General features: G+C 44.5%; 1 protein-coding gene across 4 annotated transcripts in view; it reads right to left on the bottom strand.

Annotated features, from left to right (window-relative positions):
• Positions 1-20,300, bottom strand: part of Dgcr2 (DiGeorge syndrome critical region gene 2) — a 74,518-nt gene that overhangs the window by 10,207 nt on the left and 44,011 nt on the right. For all 4 annotated transcript variants that reach the window (XM_020160714.2, XM_020160715.2, XM_074060664.1 and 1 more), the window contains 3 exons: positions 18,882-18,958; positions 10,187-10,363; positions 2,771-2,974 (listed from right to left, as the gene is read on the bottom strand). In XM_020160714.2, coding sequence (XP_020016303.2) covers positions 2,771-2,974; positions 10,187-10,363; positions 18,882-18,958 — 458 coding nt within the window. The remainder of the gene's footprint in view (positions 1-2,770; positions 2,975-10,186; positions 10,364-18,881; positions 18,959-20,300) is intronic.

The raw sequence follows: 20,300 nt of genomic DNA, 5'->3' as shown, positions 1-20,300 counted from the left end.
TCAGAAGCAGCTCTGGGCCTGGGTCTCACTCTGGGGCTGGGCAGGCTCAATAGGGTACATATGTCACAGATGGGGCATCCTCTATAACCTAGTCGTTTTTACAAAGCCTGAACAGAGTGGCAGGGAAGCACTGGGAGATTCTTGAGAAACAGAATCAGGAACCCAGATGAGACAGACTTTGACTCCCAGAGACGGTAACTGAGCTCAAGGTTTGGAGTGATGTGGCTAAGCACAGGAAACTTGTTAAGTGTCCAATCAGTTTTTCATGACCCAGTACAGATGCACCCTATGTGAGCAGAAAATTGTCTTCCCTGTGGGAAGGGGGATGCCCAAGGGCCCTCCTGACTGATCTCAAGTTCCCTGTCCCCTGGTGGGCTTGTCTGCAAGCATGGCCTCTCGGCTTACTCACTACAGTCAACTGCACAAACCTGATGGTACATACACCAGTGCCTACTTCTGCCAGTCTTAAACACAGGCTTTGAAGGATAGCTCTACTCTCCCACCCAGCAGCTCTCAAGGCATGATTTCACTCAGGGATAGTTCTCACAGTTGTATCCCTACACTCGAGTTCTAGCCTCTCTTCCCCTGGGGGTTGGAGTAGTGCCTGCCTACACTGCTATTTTGCATCGTTTACGAGCCTAGGGGATTCCATAAATCCCTACCACATCATTCTCACACTGTGGCACCAAATAAAGAAGCAAACTCATGCTTTTGATTCATACTTGAGACCTGAATCCATGCAGAGCTGCCAGTGGCTCTGATGTGTGGCAATGATGCATGCTAGGCAGAGTGCCTGGTAAGTGCTAATGAGCATTTTTTTTTTTAAAGTGCTGGGTACAGGATGCCTGCCTTGCATGTTCTAGTTCAGTGCTCTACCACTGAGCTATTCACCCAGCCCCTTGCTGCTCTTTTGTTGCAAGTAGAAGGAGGTGGATGGTCATCTCGAAAGCAGATTCCTGTGTAGCATCCACCTTAAAGCACCACCTAGTGGTGAGGAGTTTTATCTTAAAACTGAAGGTAATACTCTTTTCCTTGAATATTCTATCAGCAAACATCAATGATTGTAAGCAAGGACAACTGTCACTACCTTCCACAGCACACTGTAATACAAGGAGGAAGAACTCAAATGTAGGCATAAATTGCAAGTCTAGCTCTTGAATCTTAAAAAGAGAGAAGAAAGACGGGTTTGAAGCTTGCAGTTTCAATTGATTTGTGAACAACTGGCCACAGTCAAATTCAAGTTCATCCTCGGTGTAGCAACTCACACCTGTAATCCCAGCTGCTCAGGAGGCAGAGATGGAGAAGACTGCAGTATGAGCCCATGCCAAAAGCCAGATCCTAAATCGGTCAATAAGCTGAGCACAGTGGCATGTGTGTATGGTCCCAGCTACCAGGGAGGTATAAATAGGACTGAAATCCAGGCTGGCCCAGGCAAATGCGAGACCCTACTTGAAACATAAGCAGGCCCACGAGCTCACACCCAGCTTCTCTCCAGCCTCAGGCAGTGTGTCACTATCACCGCGATGCTAGGTGCTGCTCTTCAGTTGCTGCGCGGTGGCAGCAGCGGTGGCAACAGTGGCCCGGCTGTCCCTAGAGGCTTCCAGCACTCAGCAGGCCCCAGCCCGCTGCCACTATGCTCTCTGGGTGACATACTTCAACAAACCAGACATAGAGCCTGGGAATCGTGTAAAGGGGTGACCATTCTTGTTGGCTATGATCTGGTTCCAAAACCCAAAATCACTGATGCTGCTTTGCAGGCTTGAAGACAGTTAAATGATTTTGCTAGTGCTGTTCACATCCTAAAAGTTGTTAAGGACAAAGCAGGACTTCATAAGGAAATCTAGCCCTATGTCATCGAGGGACTTAGACTAACTTTAAACAAACTGGGAATCTCCACTCCAGAGGAACTGTGTCTTGACAAAGTGTAAAACCCCACAGATGGGCTTCCCACAGATTTATTGATATTGCTACTTGATTGTACACTGGAAATGCTGATGATAACATATTATCTTATTTGAACAAATTTTCCTTTATTGAGTGTCAAGCCATGTAATGGTAACATGGACTTTAATAAAAGGGAAATGAGTTAGGAAAAAATCCAAAAACTAAAGCAGGATAGTGGAATGGCTCAAGTGGTAGTGTGCTTACTAAGTTAAAACCCAGTACCACCAAAAAAAAAAAAAAAAAAAAGCCTCTGAGACAGCTCTGTAAGTGCTATCATTGCTGCTGTGTCACGTAAAATGAGGGATTGTAAATTCCCACTACAGAAGAAGCAAAAGGATGTCTAGCTTCTGGCCCGGAAGGAGGAGGTTAACTCATTATCTACCCGCAAGAGTCAGTTTCACCTGGGCCCAGTATGGTGGGTGCAGCCTGTAATCTTAGCTACTTGAGGCAGAGATTGGGAGGATTGTGATTCAACACCAGACCACTAAAAGTTCATGACACCCCCATCTCAACCAATGGCTGGGTGTGGTGGCATGTGTGTATTATTCCCAGATACTCAGGGAAGCATAAATAGTAGGCTCAAAGTCCAGACCAGCCTGGGCATAAAATAACTAAAGCAGAACTGGGGGCGTGGTGTAATTGGTAGAATACCTAGTAAGCACAGGCCCTGAATTCAAACCCCAGTAATACAAAATCAAAACCAAAAAAAAACCCAAAAAAAACAAAACCAAAACCCACAAGGCAAAAATGGCCTTGCCTAGCAGGTGTGAAGTCCTGTTCAACTCCTCCCCCCACCTTTGAACTGCCCCCCAAAAAAAAGTCTTACCTGGATCCAGACACATGAACTTGCAGCATTCTTTAGGGTCCTTACGGTACTGCTGACAGCCCTGGGGCCGCTCGCAGAGGGCAGCCACACACATCTCGGGTTCCCCTCCGTGGCAGGTGCAGCTCAGGCATGGGTCGTCCCCCTTGGGAGTGAAGTAGAATCCTTCATCCACCACATTGTCCTTGATGTCAACACATGTTTGACCTGCAACAGGCACACGTGTGCACAGATGTATGCACTGCCAACAAAATGAGCCCAGATTCCCACTCAGACCTAGGCCTTTGGAGGGGACGTGGCAACTAAGGAGTTGTCCAGAGTCCTCCCTGGGCTGGGAAAAACTGTCAGACAGCAGTCACTACAGCACACTATTACAACAAAGAGCACCTGGCTAGGGCAAATGCAGCCCACAGAGCCCAGGCGGCCAGAACAGAGAAGAATGCAACCTTCAGGGTGAAGGTCCCTGTAGAAGCATTTGCTTTTTTTTTTTTGGTGGAACTGGGGTTTGAACTCAGTGTTTTGTGCTTCCAAAGCAGGCACTTTTAACACTTGAGCCACACCTCCAGTCTGAAGCATTTGCTTTTAAGTTGATTAGGTAGTATATTTATGAGACTTTCCCAGTTCTAGCTGCAGCTGTTATGGAACTTAACCATTTTAAATCAGAATATGTTTTCAATGTCTCAAAGAAGCTGCAGGTTCTGCTTGGGAAGAGTAGCTCCTGGAGTTAAGATGCTTGTAGTGAACTGCACAAAGGAAACAGCTACAACCAGACCTTTAAGCTGACAGGCAGATGTGACAAATTCCTAGGGAGGCTACAAGGGTTGAGGGGTCCTCAGAGAGATACACGTTCAGCAACAGGCAAAGGACCACAAGAAGGAAGCTTGTTCCATTCTCCAAATGAGGTGGGGATGTCTAGAAAAAGACCTCAGAAACTTCAGTGCCTCAATCAAGACTGGGGCCAAATCTTTGCCATCCGTGTGGCCAGGTGTCCCAGGGGAACAAGTCACACAAAAGTATTCCCTGCCACAAAAGAGAGAAAAGGATGAAGAGAAGTGAGCAGAGCTTTTGGAGAAGTATGCTGCATGGTCAAGCACATCAGCATAGGGAACTGAAACTTCCAAAAGGAGAAGAAGTAAGTCAAGAGAAATAATGGCTGAAAACTACCTCAATCCCATAAAAAACAAAGCCTACACATCCAGGAAATGCAACAAACAGGATCCAAATAGGACAAATGTAAATGACCCACAAACTGACACAGCATAGTAAAAACGCTGAAAATCTAAGACAGTGAAAATCTTAAAAGCAGCAAACAGAAAATGACTTGTTACTTATAAGGGAACCTGAATACTATGAGTGGCTCGTGTTTTTTTAAATGCAGTATTGGCAGATCCCACAGATCTGTACTAAGATGATCTGAACTCACTGATGTTTAGAGAAGTGGGATGTCATCAGTTAAGAACCAGAGATTCATCTCCCCTAAAAGTAATCCAAAAATAAACTGCTTGAAGAAATCAGATCCCAAAGATCTCAGCTGGGGAATTTCAAAGTTGTCATCAGTATGGCTATATCTCAAGTGGAGATAAAGGAAGCCTAATAAGGAATTGTGGGCTGGGCTAGAGGCGTGGCTCAAGTATAAAGCACCTGCCTACCAAGGAAGATATTCTGAGTTCAGACCCCAGTACCACAAAACAAATCAAAAGAATTATGGGCTGACAGGATAAGTGGATTAAGTATCAGTTATTTTAAAAAGAGCTACCTCGAGGAGAAATCTTGAACTTCATCTTCAGAGGAACTATGATGTATAGTGAAGAATCACAACATGTGAAATTCCTTAAATAAAAACTTTCTGACTTAAAAGTAAAAAAGCTTAATAGTTGACTTCTCAGCAGAAACAACTGAGGGCACAGGTAGTAGGATATTGTAGTCAAAGCTCAAAGGCAAGCCTGTCAATCAAAAATTCAGGTCCAGCAAAGCTATCTTTCAAAAAATGAAGGTGGGGCTGAGGATGTGTGAGAATGCAGCTCACTGGTGCTTGCCTAGCTAGCACATACAAAGGTCTGGGTTTAATCCCCAACACACACACACACACACTTACACACACTTACCAATATAGTACATAGGAGGCATGTGGGAGCAAAGTTATACTAGATTAAGGGAGCTTGACCTAATAAAAAATATTAATTCAAAATGGATCATACACCTAAGTGTCAAACATAAAACTATAAAACTTTTAGAAAAAAACAGGAGAAATTCTTCAGACTATAAAGCTAGGCAAAAAGCAGTTAAAAGATTTGACATTCAAAAAACAATCCATAAAATGGAAAAGTTGATAAAGTGGATTTCATCAAGCTTAAAAACTTTTGTTTTATTGAAATCTTTGTGAAGAAAATGAAGACAAACTACACAGCAGAAAATGTTTGTAAACCGTATATCTGACAAAGGTCTGGTATCTAGAATACATAAAAAACTATCAAAATTCAACAGTTAAAAAAACCCAAACAATCCAAATAAAAAATGGACAAATAACATCAACAGATATTTCAGCAAAGAAAATATGTAGATGACAATTATGCACATGAAAAGATGTGGCTCAGAGCTGCAAATTAGAATCACAAGGACATGGGACTGGAGGTGTGGCTCAAGCAGTAGACTGCCTGCTTTACAAGTAAGAAGCCTTGATTTAAACCCCAATTCCACCAAAAAAAAAAAAAAAAAATCAGGAAGAGATGGTACCACATCCCTTAGGATGGCCAAAAGGAAAAACAGTGAAAACAACTGTTGGTGAAAGTAGAGAGTTACTCAGGAGGCAGTGATCAGGAGGATGGAGATTCACGAGCCCCTATCTCAAAAAAGCCCTTCCAAAAAAGGCTGGTGGGATGGCTCAAGGTGTAGGCCCTGAGCTCAAACCCCAGTATCTCAAAAAAAAAAAAAAAGTAGGGAAAACTGGGTCACTCAGATATTGCTGGTGGAAATGTAAATGTATAGCCACTCCGAAAAAGAGTTTGCTTGTTTCTTAAAAAAACTAAACATGCAACTATCCTAACGACTCAGCAACTGCAATTCTGGGTAAACATCCCAAAGAAATGAAAACTAATGTTTACATAAAAATACGCACACAAATGTTCACAGCAGCTTTCATTGCAATAGTCAAAAACGAATCAGTCCAGATGTCCTTCAACAGGCAAATGGTTACCGGAACAAAACCATGAACTGCTATTCACCAATAAAAAGGAACGAACTTGATCTAAGTAACAATGTGAATGACTCTCCACGGAATTATGAGTAGCAAAAAGCTAACACCAAAGGTTACAGACTATATGTACCATTTATTTAACAATTCTGCCTCATGATGTATCTGACAATGGTCAGGCCATATGTGACCAAAGAACCCATCACCTATTCAGTGACCAACCAGGGCATTCAAGATCTGGTCAGTGACTGCCAGCTTCCTTATTCTGTACCTGTACTTCTAACTTAGGAACCATCAGAAAAAGTCAAATATGAACCCCCAAACCTGCTACCTACCCTCTCTGATCAGCTCACCTCTATAAATCAGGGTGCACTTGGAGTCTTTGGAATACTGGTGAAAGCCTCAGTGCTAGATCCAACTCCAGCTAGAGGAGTAGATTAAGCATGTATGAAAGCCATACCCTGGAAACCCAGGGCACTGGCCTCAGGGAAGTCTGAGGTTTAATGAGAACATCAGCCCCTAACACCACCAGGCTAAAGCTTTGACTCACTCACAATGGTGTATCTCCAAGAGGCAGACTATGAGAGGCAGCCCAAAGAGAAGGCCTAACATGGAGGATGGAACAGCTATTCAAGACATTGCTACCGAATATGAACTGGGGGCATAGTGAAAGCTGGGGAGTAGCAATGGTAAACATTATGCTAACAAACCCCAAGCCCAGCCCAACTCTCCCCGAAGATACCTTCTCACAGTATTAAATATCTCCTTGCACTAAGAGCCTAATGGAAGGAAGGGTGTAGCTACTTGCCAGCACCAAATGTCTATTTCCTACACAAAATGTCTGGTTTTCAATGAAATGCCCAGAAAAAAGTCACACTTCAAACAAAATGGTCAACAAAACCAGACCCAGATGACACAAAGGAACCATCCCACGGGGAATTTAAGATAACTGTGACTAATATGTTAAAGTCGCTAGTGGAAAAGGCAGACACATACAAAATCAGATGGGAAATTTAGTAGCGAGCTGAGCATGATGGAACAGACTTGAAATCCCAGCTACTCAGGAGGCTGAGGCAGGAGGATCTCCAGTTCAAAGCCAGGTTGGGCAAAGTTAGCAAGACATTATCTCAAAAACAAAATAAAAGCAAAAGGGTTAGGGGTGTAGTTCAAGTGGTAGAGCACTTGCCTAGCAAGCCTGACGACCTGGGTTTAATTCCTAGTATAAATTTAAAACAAACAACAAAAAAATCTAGGGATGTAGCTCAGTGTTTTAGTGTCTGCCTAGCAAGCTCAAGGCCCTGGGTTCAGTCCTCAGTAACTAACACTAACACACACACACACACACACACACACACACACACACACACACACAATTATTTAATTAAAAAAAAAAACCCAATCAGATGAAAACTGTAAGAAAGAATCAAACAAAAATACTAGCTATTGAAAGACACAGAAAAAATGAACAAAACAGAAGAAGAGTGCCCTCAACAGGCTCATACTTGAGACAGCCATGGAAAGAATTAGTAAACTTCAGAGACAGGGAACTAGAAATCACAACTAAAGCCAGGTGCCGGTGGCTCACACCTATAATCCCAACTACTCAGGAGGCAGAGATCAGGAGGATTGTGATTTGAAGTCAGCCTGGGCAAACAGTTGGCGAGACTCTATCTTGAAAAAACCCTTCACAAAAAAACAAAAAAAAATAGGGCTGGTGAAGTGGCTCAAGGTGAAGGCCCTGAGTTCAAGCCCCAGTACCACAAAAGAAAAAAAAAAAATCAGAACTAGGTGCCATACATGATTCTGGCTCCACTGCAAAAAAGTAGCTACAAAGGATATGGAACCACTGACAAAACTGGTGTAATGGATTGTGAACTACTGGATGGTATTATATTCAGGCTGAGTTTCCTGATTTTGAACAATGTATTATGGTTATATAGGAGGATATTCATTGTTCTTAGACAATGTTTTTTTTTCTTGGTGATACTAGGGTTTGAGTTCAGGGCCTCAGGCTTGCTAGACAGACACTTGACCACTTAAGTCCTTCTTTGTTCTTAGGAAACATACACTGGAGCAAGGGTCCACAGTATCTCCAATTTACCCACAAGTGATTCAGAAAAAAATATGCACAGAGAATGAATAATAAAGCAAATGTAGCAAAATACAAATACCTGGTGAAGAGTATACAAGAGTAAGTTCATTATGCTATTCCAGCAACTTTTCCCTAAGTTTGAAATTACATCTATGCCCCCTCCCCCATGCAGATGGTCCTGTAAGGCACGGTCTACCAAATACTCAAGAACAAGTTATCCCCAACTTCCATAAACAGATTTAGAGAATGGTAAAAGAGACTGCTCCCTACCTTACCTTATACAAACAAATATTCACGAGACAAAAATTACTTAAGGAGACTACAGAAAAGGAATGAACTAGGCCAAGCTTACTTCTTAAGCTTAAAAATTCTGAATGATGTATTAGTAAACCAAATCCAGCAATCTAATATATGTATTAAAAAAAACAAAACGCCAGGACTAGTGTGGTGGTACACACCTGCAGTCTCAGGTACTTGAGAGGCTAAGGCAAGAGGATCACTTGAGCCCAGGAATTACAGATCAGTCTGGGCAACAGAGTGAGATCCTGTCTCAAACAAAACAAAACAAAAACAAAGGCATGGAGGCTCACACCTTTAATGTGAGGAACATGGGAGGCACTGATCAGGAAGACGGAGGTTTGAAGCCAGACCGGTAAAAAGTTAGAGACCTTATCTCAACAAATAAGCCAAGTGTGGTGGTGTATACCTCTAACAACAGCTACCTGGGAGGTACTGGTAGGGGGATTATAGTCTGAGACTGACCCCAGGCAGCAGTGTGAAACCCTACTTGAAAGTAAAATAAGTAAAAAGGGTTAGGGCATGGCTCAAGCACAGAGTGCCTGCTTAGCAAGTTCAAAACTGCCTAGCAAGTTCAAACCTGAGTACCACCAAAAAAGGGGGAAAAAAATCTCCTAATGTGAAATAAAAAAATGAACAAACTGAAGAGATTAAAGAAGAATCACATAACCCCAATAAATACCAAACATTCTTTAATATTTTAATAGTTTTGTTCCTGGAAAGGTAGAAATAGAAGGGTAATTTCTTAACCTCAAAAAGATATGTTCCAAAATCCTACAGGAAGTATGCTTGGGCTGGAGGCATAGCTCAAGTGGTAGAGCACTTGCCTAACAAGCTCTAGGCCCTGAATTCAACCCCTAGTACTACCAAAAAAAAAAAAAAAAAAAAAAAAAAGTGTATATTTAATGCTCACACACTAAAAGTGTTCTGTTTTAGGCTGAGAAGGAAAAACTGTTCAAACTACTTCTAGTCAATGTGAGAAAAGTTAATAAGGAAAAAAAAGGTAAAGAAACAGAAGTCCAAGATTTGAAAGAAACAAAACTGTCTACATAGATAATCTAGGAGAATTCTCACACTAAAAGAATAAGAATGTTCAAATAAATCCTCAAGTCCATGTAAAAGAGAAAAAGGCCAAGAAAAGTTGACATAATTGTCAAGAGGAGTCCCAATGCCAGCGAAGCTAAGGATAGCAGTGTGGCACTAATACAGGATTGAGAGAGCCAAGAGTCTGAATGGAGTCCAGAAATAGGCCGAGATGCACATGAAGTCTTGGTCTGTGACACACCAGCAGAGGAGAGAGGGATGGTCCACAACAACACAGCTGAGGTCATTAGCTGAACTGGACTCCTACATTAGCAACTGTCAGCAGCTGCCAAGGCTGCTACAACCCTCTCACCTCCATCACATAATCCCGTCCTTGGTTGGCACGACAATACTGTGAGCCCCCAAAGCTGAAAAGGGCCTTGATGTGGAATTTGGGTGAATGCACTGGCAGAGGGACAGGGAAAGACTCATGCCAGCCATGGGGGAAGGAGCAGTCCAGATAAGGCAAAGAGTAAAGAGCAGGAAGGACCTATGGAGCCAGGAGAGGTGACTGAGGGACTCAGATGCTCCAGAGGTGCCTTTTAATCTCCTAACAACACTGAAGTGGGAAAGGTACAATTATGGTCTCTACCCTAAGAAAGAGAAGCAGAGTTAGAGATGCCCACAGCTGCTCAGGCCACAGAGCTACAGAGGCCAAGTGGATGGATCTGCCTCAGAGCATCTGAGGTCAGAGCCTACTGGAGGCTGACCTCAGGGCTCTGACAGCTTCCTGAGAAGACAGACTCCAGGAACTTACTTCTTTTACACAGAAATGAAGACTTCTCATAGCAGCTCTCAGCATGCCAGCTGTGAAGGTCGTGGTGCCGCAGGGTGGGGAAGTGGAAGCACTGGAGCTGGGCGCAGAACACATTGTCATTCTCAGACATGGCAGAAGCGAAGATGGGGTCTGGGGGCAGGAACACCTCTGACGAGCCTGTGGCAACAGACAAAAGGTAAGCCTGCACACAACAGAATGTAAGCAGAGAGTCATGCAAAGTCCTCAAAGGGACTATAGCTTGTAGACCACCAAGTGCTAGTGGTTCCTTGTGGTCCCAGTCACATGCGTGACTCCTGAGACCTCTTAGAAGTCAGTTCCAGACACCAGGCCTGGCAGGGCCTCAACAGACAAGAAACGAGAAAACCCCAGTAGTGACAAGTGCTACCTAGGAAAGAAGAGTATGCTGGATGGTGATTTGCTAGGAGTGTTTAAAGTTAGACAAACAGCTTGAGTAATGAAGTACAGAATTACAACACAGGAGTTCATACCAACAAAAATGTAGTTTGGGCTGACGGAGTGGCTCAAGTGGTAGAGCACCTGCCTAGCAAGCACAATGCCCTGAGTTCAAACCCCAGTTCTGCCAAGAAAAAAAAAGGGGGGGGGGAGTGTAGTTCATAAAGACCAAAAAAGAAAAAAAGGAATAAATAAGTGGGGAAATGGATCGAGAACAAATGGGTAAGAGAAAGTTCTTTCCTAAGACAGAATGCCCAGTGTCATGGTTTGAATATAAAGTGCTCACCAGAGGCTCACATGATGACGGCTTGATCCCCAGTGACTATATCTAATCACTGAGAAGTGATGGGATCATGAAGGCTTTTTTTTTTTTTTGGTGGTACTGGGATTTGAACTCAGGGCTTTGTGCTTGCTAGGCAGGTGCTCTACCACTTGAACCACACCCCAGCCCCTTTTGGGTCAGTTATTTTTGAGACAGGCTCTCCCACAGGGCTGGCCTGGACCACAATCCTCCTGTTTACACTTCCTATACAGCTAAGATGACAGACATGTACCACTGCCCCCAGCTTTTATTGATTGAGATGGGGTCTTGTGAACCTTTTGCCTGGGCTGGCCTCACACTGCAATCTTCCTGATCTCCACCTCAATTACAGGAATAAGCTATCATGCCTTTTATCAGTGGATTATGATAGATTCATTGATGAATTTATAATTTGATGACATCATTGGGAGGTGGGAGAAATTTTTGGAGATGGGACCTAGTTGGTGGTAGGAGGTTATAGGGGTGTGTTCCTGTCTCTGCTTCTTGGCCATCATGAGGCAAGCACCCTCTGTAACATGCTCTTGCTGTCATATTATTCTGTCTTGCCTTAGGCCCCAAACAATAGATCCAGCTAGTCTTGAACTGAAATCACTAAAACTAAACCAAAATAAATCTTTCCTTTTCTTTTTTCTTTTGGTTTTCTGAGAAAGGGTCTCAGTAGGTAGCCCAGGCTGGCCTCAAACTCGTGATCCTCCTGCCTCAGCCTCCTGAGTGTGTGGATTACAGTTGTGTGCCACCATGCCCTGCTTCTTTCCTTCTTTTAAGTTGTTTCTTTCATGCATTTGTCACCGTGATAAAAAACTGTCTAACATATCTAGTAAAAAATGGAGCACCCAGAATGCCTCTGTATAGCATCTGTGAGTCATGGACTATTAGGGCAGAATCATCAACTTTAACACCCACCTAGGGCATCAGCATCCCCACCAGCTGGTCACAGTGAGTCCTGGCAGGCACTGGTTCCCTAGGACCCTCTCACAGCTCAGGGAAAACTGCCACCCACTCTGCTCCTGCCCTCCCGGCTGGGGATAAGGTGAACAGAAACCCTGACAGCATGAGGATACGGGGTGTGCTTGGGGAGGGGGATGTTAACCTCCAACATATTTTCAGCAATGTCCCAGGAGCCCTCCAAGCTGGGCCATCAAGATTCCTTTTGCCTAATCCAACAAGAATCACTACAAGTAGAAAAGTAACATTTCCTACAAGGTAGAATGACAGAATACACCTCAAGCTATCATTCACTAAGATGGCAATGTGGTGTGTCCCTTTCTTCAGGGAGGTGCTAGGGATTGAACTCAGGGTATTGAGCTTCCTAGGCAAGTGTCCTAGTTGCTACAAAGTTTCTAGACATCAACCAAGGCCTAAACCCGGGAGACTGGACAGGAACATCCCAGGAAGGGATCACAGTGGGAGCCAAGAGCAAAGCAGAAGTGGGGCTGGACAGAAGGGTGGGATGGCAGGTGTGGGCAGAGAGGGAAGGGGGCTGCTGGCCTCAGTTGAAGACTGTAACTGCAAGAAATGAGAGCCATGAAGGACTGAAGCCAAGGAAAAAAGGACCTTCTAGAAGGTGTGTGAGGAAACACTGGGAGTAAGGGCACTGCCTGGAGGCTACTGTGATGATTAGGTGACTGATGATCAGGGTGTCAGGTCTGAGTGGGGCTTCAGGGCTGATGACCAGTGTAGAGATCCTGGGTGTATTCGAAAGGGCATGAGGTCTGAGAGGGAGCCAAGGACTCCCCGTACTTAACTGGCAGTAACCCTTCCACAGGTTTTTTTCCTGTACATGTTCAGCCATCCTACTCTTCCTGAAAGGTCCTGGAGAAAGGCATCACAAATACAGTCACCCTGGCTAACGCTAGAGAAATCCATCTTCCTAAATCTCCCTTAGGACACCCCTCCTCTCACCCACCTCCACCACAGAGGATCCAGTCCTTGGAGCAACAGGGTGGTGGCAAGCTTCTAGTCCCCCCACTGTCAATATATGAGCTGCTCGGGTGTCACTTCTTAGCCTACCATGCAAGGCATCTAAATGTGCCTCTGCTGCCACATCTGCAGTCTGCAAAGACAGCCACCCCCACCTGTGTCTATCCCTTACTTCCTCAGCTTAGGAGAACCCTCACTTACTTTTCAAGCCAGCATGCCATCTGCTTCCCCAAGAAGTACCTCCTCTTTCCAACCTGCTACCTCAGCACCCACAGAACAACCCTGCATAGGGCCCACGGGGCTGTCTGAATTCCCCCAGAACTCCCAGGATGGAGGCAGCTGCTCCACTGGGGTTCTCTTCCCTGTGCACACTGCAGCCTCTCCCTGGTTGACCCCACTCCAGCTTGGCCTCTCCCTCACTGCTTACTGAGGCTTCTAGATGCTAGGTCCCATGGCTGGGTTCAGGATTGAAGCTCTGTTTACTGATCTTACCATCAGGATCTTACAACATAGCCTTGTCTTCTGCTGGATACAACACCGGGACAGAGAGGATGATCTCTGTTAACCTGGGATGCACATGAGTCCCACCAGTGGGCGTGTTTGCTGAAGTATGGGAGGAGGTAACAGATGGGAACTGTTACCTAAGTAAGTAAGTAAGTAAGTAAGTAAGTAAGTCTAAGTAAGTAAGTAAGTCTAAGTAAGTAAGCTCTAAGTAAGTCTCTTCCTCCCTCCCTCCCTTTCCTTCCTTTATTTTGTGGCACTGGGGTTTGAACTTGGGGCCTCATGCTTGTTTGGCAGGCACTCTTACCATTTGAGCCACTCCATCAGCCCTTTTCTGTGATGGGGTCTTGCAAACTATTTGCCTGGAACTGCCTTCAAACCTCAATCCTCCTCATCTCTGCCTCCTAGAAACTAGGATTGCAGGTGTGAGCAGCCAGTACCCAGCTTTTTTTTTTTCATTTTTCTTTTATTATTCATATGTGCATACAAGGCTTGGTTCATTTCTCCCCCCTGCCCCCACCCCCTCCTTTACCACCCACTCCGCCTCCTCCTTCTACCCCCCCCTCAATACCCAGCAGAAACTATTTTGCCCTTATTTCTAATTTTGTTGTAGAGAGAGTATAAGCAATAATAGGAAGGAACAAGGGTTTTTGCTGGTTGAGATAAGGATAGCTATACAGGGCATTGACTCACATTGATTTCCTGTGCGTGGGTGTTACCTTCTCAGTACCCAGCTTAAAGGACAGGGTCTCACCAGGTACCAGTGACTTACTCCTATAATCCTAGCTACTTAGGAAGCAGAAATCAGGAGGATTGTGGTTCAAGGCCAGCCCAGGCAAAATGAAAGCAAGTCCCTATCTCAAAAATACCTAGCACAAAAACAGGACTGGTGGAGTGGTTTAAGTGGTAGAGTGCCTGCCTAGCAAGCATGAGGCCCAAAGTTCAAATCCCAGTACCATCAACAAAACAAAACAAAACAAAAACAAAAACAAAAAAAACCCCACAAAACCTTTTAAAAAAAAAAGATAGGGTCTCACTATGTGAGACCGGGAATGCTCTTGGTTCCCCTGAACAGTCTCCCAGTTGCTGGGGTTATAGATGTGTGCCACCATGCCCAGCTCTGAGTGAATCTTAAAAGAGGAATTTACACAATGCATGTGCACATTACACAGTATGTTTCACGTTTGTGCTTTAAAATAAATAACAGACATGAATAGCTAGAAACTGAAGCAACGGTGTTAGCCATGACGATGGGAGGCCCTGTGGGTGGCACATGGGAAAATATGACTGATTCTCTCTAGTCAACAAAGACTTGCATTTTTTCACACTTTTTGCATGTTATAAAAATGACGGGCCTGTGTCTGCTGGCAGTGGCAGCTCCGAGTTCAGCATACATTAGGACCCAGTGCTGCCAAATCTGCAGAGCCTCAGCATCGCTGGGCAGGGCTCATGTGCACATTTGAGCTGTGAGCAGCAGAGGCACCTCCTGGGGAGTGGCCCAGGAGCTGACGGGAGCTGTATAGGGGCATAGATAAATACATGTAACGTGCATGCAGCACTGTGCCAACTCAGAACCTTTTAAAAGAAGAAGAAAGCAGCACAAGATGTAGTTGAAACAGACTATCTAAAACATCTTACTGTGAGGCTAATTTTTTTAAGCTAATATTTTTAGGCACACCACATTCTTAGTTTCATCATTAATGACAAAAGATTTAAAAGTACTTCATACTGTTTCCAGGGTACTTTTTCCTTGAGCTACGGGCTACTCTCTTGGATGCAGTCAATTCCATTCTGGTTTTGCACCATGACATGAACAGCAAAGAGTAACTGGTGAGAGCTCCTTCTGGGGGCAGGAGGCAGGAGACAGGTTCAGCCACGCGCCTTTGTGTTTTCAGTCTTCTTCTCACTCTACAGTCTCAGTCTCTCTCTCTCTCTTTCTAAATCTGTCCCTCTTTGGTGGTACTGAGGTTTGAACTCAGAGCCTTAAACACTCTACCACTTGAGCCATGCCTCCAGCCCTTTTTGGTTTAGCTGTTTTTCAGAGTGTCTTGTGTTTTTGCCTAAGTCTGGCCTCAGATGGAAATCCTCCTGCCTACGCCTCTAGTGTCGCTGGGATCACCGACATGCACCACAGACATGACCTGCCACACCTGCCTTATTTGTTGGGACGGGGGTCTTGCTTTTTTTTTGCCCAGGCTGACCTTGAACTATAATCCTTCTATCTCTGCCTTCCACGTAGCTGAGATTACAGACGTTGAGCCACCATGCCCAGTTCACTCCACATTCTCTTGGTAGAACGCTCCTTAAATAGTTCTGGTATGAAAAATTTTAAATGCACAAAAACAGAGAGAAGAGTGTGATGCACCCACATGCAGCTTCAGCCTACTGTTTGCTTCCTCTCCTTCCCTGGCCACTGTGGATGCCTTCCCCTGCAGATGGCCATGGAGGGGGATTCTGCTAGTGGTCACAAAACAAATATGAGATTAAAAGAGATTCTTCAGCTGGTCCAGAACCTACACACAGCTTGACACATTATGAGTTGTTCTGGAGGTGGAGTTAAAGAAAGAGAAAACCAGCATCATCTGTGTGCCCATATTCAAATCCCTAATTGTCACATGTAAATTAAAGAAAAAAACCAAAAACTCCCAAACCCAAGATGCTATCAAGAGTCACATATTGCTTTTATATGCCAAAGAATCTCTTTTAACCACATATTCATTTTGTGACTATTACTTAAATCTACTAACAGAACCCCCAAATTTGCAGCCAATAGCAGGCTGTCTCTGTACAGTGCTATTGGATGCCGTTCACAAGTACCCCCTCCTGCACTGGGACCACTTGTCCACTGAGCTACACAAATGGGATCCTATGGCAGCCATAGCTACCAGTACTGACACATACACTATCTTTTTCTAAATTTTAGGTTTGTTCTCCTTATATCCCAACAAAGCCACTGAGACAAACATGGTCATTACAGCCCATCTGGGGCCTCTGCCATTCTCAGGCCAGGGACAAGGGTCCGAATCCACCGAGTCAGGCATGCTGTCATGCCATGCACACAGATGCCTTCCCTCTTTACCTGTCAGTATCCAGAAGACAGCCATACTCACTAGTGTCAATACTGTCCTGAAGGCTGGCCTGAACTACAGCATTTAAAAGATTCACCTCCAACAGCTGAGATGAGAGCAGGTGAAAAGTTAGTAGAATGGTCCTCTACAAGGCACATCATGACTTTGGGGCCTAGAAGGTCAAAAGCCATCTAATTCACACACATACACAAAGTATGGAAATGCAAATGTGGGTGGTGTTTTCAGTAAGGAATCAGAAGACACAAGAATGGGAGGATGTTCTTAGTAGGAACAGAGATCAGTGGGTGTGGCCCTCAGCCTCTAGTTCTCTTCCCTGTCCTGGCCCAGCTGCCAGGCATAGTGACAGCCTCTCTGGAGCCCTGCCTCTCTCTAGGAAGCTGGCTGCCTGAGGTCCTGACTATTTGCAACCTTGTTTTAGAGCCCACCACTCTTTACTGTGTTTCTCAGAGACACTGAAGCCATAAGCAGCAGGACTGAGATGTGTCTCAGGGACCTGAGCTCAAGCCAGAGGCCTAAAGACAAACCCAATAGGCAAGAACTAACAAAGGGCAGTCTAGAGGAATATGGCTTGGGTGGCAAGTACAGCAGGTACAATGATGGCTCCCAGGCAGAACTCCAAAGATCCAGGGCAATAGGGCAATAGGAGAGGGAAAGGCCAGGGGGACTCCACTGCCTATAGTACCTATGTTTTCTTTCTGTTCCTTGGTATTTCCAAGCAACTTGACATAAAATCTTTGAAACAACTCTATCTACCTGATAGTTTCCTTCAGGTTTTGGAATCTAATTCTCAACCTCTCTGACTAAGAAAGTTTGTCCTTTCCTCTTTGGTTCATTATCAGTGGCCCACTTTCTATGCTCATTTATATGCCCCAAAGTCCTTAACTATTAATTCAACTTTTTATTCTTTTTTTTTTTAAAGGGGGGGGCCTGGGAATTGAACCCAGGGTGCCTTGTGAATGCCAAGCAACAGCTCTATCACTGAGTTATACCTATTGCTTAATTTATTATTAAATTTAATACAAAATTAAATAAATTTACTTAGCTAATACATAAAAAACATAAAGACTATACATACTAATGGGGTACGATACACTGTCTAATGTTTAAATCAGGTTAAACATATCCAACTCTTCAAACATTTATCATTTCTTTGTGATGAAAACATCCTATATCCTTTCTTCTAGCATGATACATTAGTGTTATCTATGGTCATCTTGCTGTGCAACAGCGCACCACAACGTCTTTCTCTTATGTAACTGTAACTTAATTCCCAGTGGGTTAACTTCTCTCCATCCCTCTCCCCGCTACCCTCTTTGGCCAAAGGGAGGACTGACAGTGTAGCCAGTGAGAAATAACAACAGATTACAGAGAAGGCCTCAGTCCCACATGGAGCCTGAACAGTGGGCTGTGCAGTAGCCCCAGAGTATCATCCTGAAATCTTGGGCACCCTCCTCTCCATGTCCCCTGCAGGCTGGGGGATGGGATTGGGGTGCAGAAGGAAGAGTGGGAGGGAGGAGGGGACAACCTAGTGACACTCTGACTTAGAATAATTTCCTTTTTTATTTGGAGTATATTAAATAGCATATAGTAAGGGGTTTCATCATGGCATTCCATATATTTATATGATGTACTTTGATCACATTCTTCTTTTTTTTTTTTCCTGGTACTGGAGATCGAACCCAGGACATCTTATGCATGCTAGGCGAGTGTTCCACCACTTGAGCCACACCTCAGCCCTTTGTTTGTATTTTGTTTTTGCGAGTTCAGGGCTGGCCTTGAATCTGAGATTCTCCTGCCTCTGTCTCCTGAGTAGTTGGGATTACAGGCGGGAAACAACATGCCTGGCTTCTATTACCAGGCCTTATCCCCTTCTCCATTCCCCTTTTCCCTTCCCATTTTTCTACTAGTCCCTCTTTAACTTTTATGACCTTGTTTTTGTTCTGTTGTTTCCCCTAACTTGTACAAATGAGAGTAAACATGTGATACTTGCCTTTGTGGGAATGGCTTATTTCACTTAACATGATGATCTATAGCTCCATCCATTTTCCAATAAATGAAATAATTTCATTCTTAATGGCTGAGTAAAACTCCATGATGTGTAATCACAATTTATTTCTTTCTTTTGCAGCACTGGGGTTTGAATTCAGGGTCTTATGCTTGCTAGACAGGAGCTCTTATCACTTGAGCCACTCCATCTGCCCTAAGCCACAATTTCTTTATCCAGTACTCTGCTGATGGGCACCTAGACTGATTCCATAATTTGGCTATTGTGAAACAGTGCTGTGATAAATATAGTTAATCAGGAATCTCTCTAGTAAGCTAACCTTGATTTGTTTGGGTATATACACAGGAATGATACCATTACGCTCAAATAGCCACAAAGACTTACCTTTGAATGCTACCTCCCAACGGCCTTCTAAGGAGCGGTTCCGGCCAGTAATGACATACTGATAGCCAACCCACAGCCTGCAGGTGACAGAAAGAGAGACCTCAGCACATGTGCTTTATTTATTTATTTAGTGGTGCTGAGGATATTTATCTGTTTGTGTGTATGCTTTTTGATCCTGAGGACAAATCCTGGGACATTAGGTGAGTGCTGTACCACTGACCAACGCTGAGTAACGTTGTAGATCTGCTGTGTATCTGCTTTAACAGTTCTATCGACCTCTAGAAAACTGAACTTCTAAAACATGAATGACTTAAGTTTTAGCTAAAATTCTAAGCAATAAATTCACAGGTGAGAAAAAGGTCTACTTCTGGTAAATCCTGCCAAGTCTGTTCTTATTAGCTAATCCCATGAAGCCGTCACATTTTAAGCCAGGACAACCTTATTCTTGGTAGTCAAAAGTCCCAGGAGCACAACTCTAAATGTGTTAAAACCACTGAACAGTACACCCTAAAGGGATGAATTTTGTTGTGTGTGAATTATACCTCAATGACAAAACAAGGACCTATGAATACACAGTACCAAGCAGGGTAAAGACGTGCACAGCTTTCTGTTCACAGCCAGCCTCCTGTGCAGTGTGTTTGCAAGTGCATACTGCTCAACACTGAGGGATCCTGTACAGGGACCAGGCTGACTGCTATAAGCATCTTCCAAGTTTGAGTCCCCTGCTCCAGCGTTCCAGCCTCAGCTCTGGAGATACTCATCAGCAGGCCTGCCTGCTTGCCATGTTTTGAGCCCGGGCATGGTGCTGCTATGCCCTCAGCCTGCACTGTGCACACATGTGGCTGGCAAGGAGATGGGGCTTTTCATTCACTGGCTGATGCTCTCCTGCCTCTTCACTGGACTCCCAGGCATTTCCTCATGGGTTTGGTAAAACAACCTGAGTGAAGAGTTCTTTTTCTCACATTGCTGCTGCATTAAGATCAATAGCTTAGTCTTCTGATTTGCCAACAACACACAGGATGTAACTGTGGAGCTGAAACCAAGATTGTCTTGAAATAGCCCTTTTCCACCTAGCCAAGCAGTGTGGCAGTTATGCTATCGTGGGGAGGCAGCAGACAACTGACAGGGAGCAATGGCTATCTTTTCGACCCCACAGAGCTATGCTGCACTCTGGAAAAAGGACAGTAACTGGCTGCCATTAGCCAACCCTCAACCCCAACAGCATGGATGGGACAGCATGATACAATTTTCAAAGGTGGCACACTGCAGGCCTCAGTACATCCTATCTCCCGAACAAACCCCCACATCTCCCAAATGCTGGGCCTAGCGGAGGATGTGTGGTCACTAACATCCTCAAACTTCCCCTTAATGCACACAGCCTGGGGTTTGGGAGTCAGGCTCTGGAAGACTGCCTGGGCT

Source organism: Castor canadensis, chromosome 18, assembly GCF_047511655.1.
Source record: "Castor canadensis chromosome 18, mCasCan1.hap1v2, whole genome shotgun sequence".
Classification (NCBI taxonomy): Eukaryota; Metazoa; Chordata; class Mammalia; order Rodentia; family Castoridae; genus Castor; species Castor canadensis.
The sequence above is the reverse complement of the archived record's forward strand: the minus strand, read 5'-3'. Positions and strand labels throughout refer to the sequence as shown.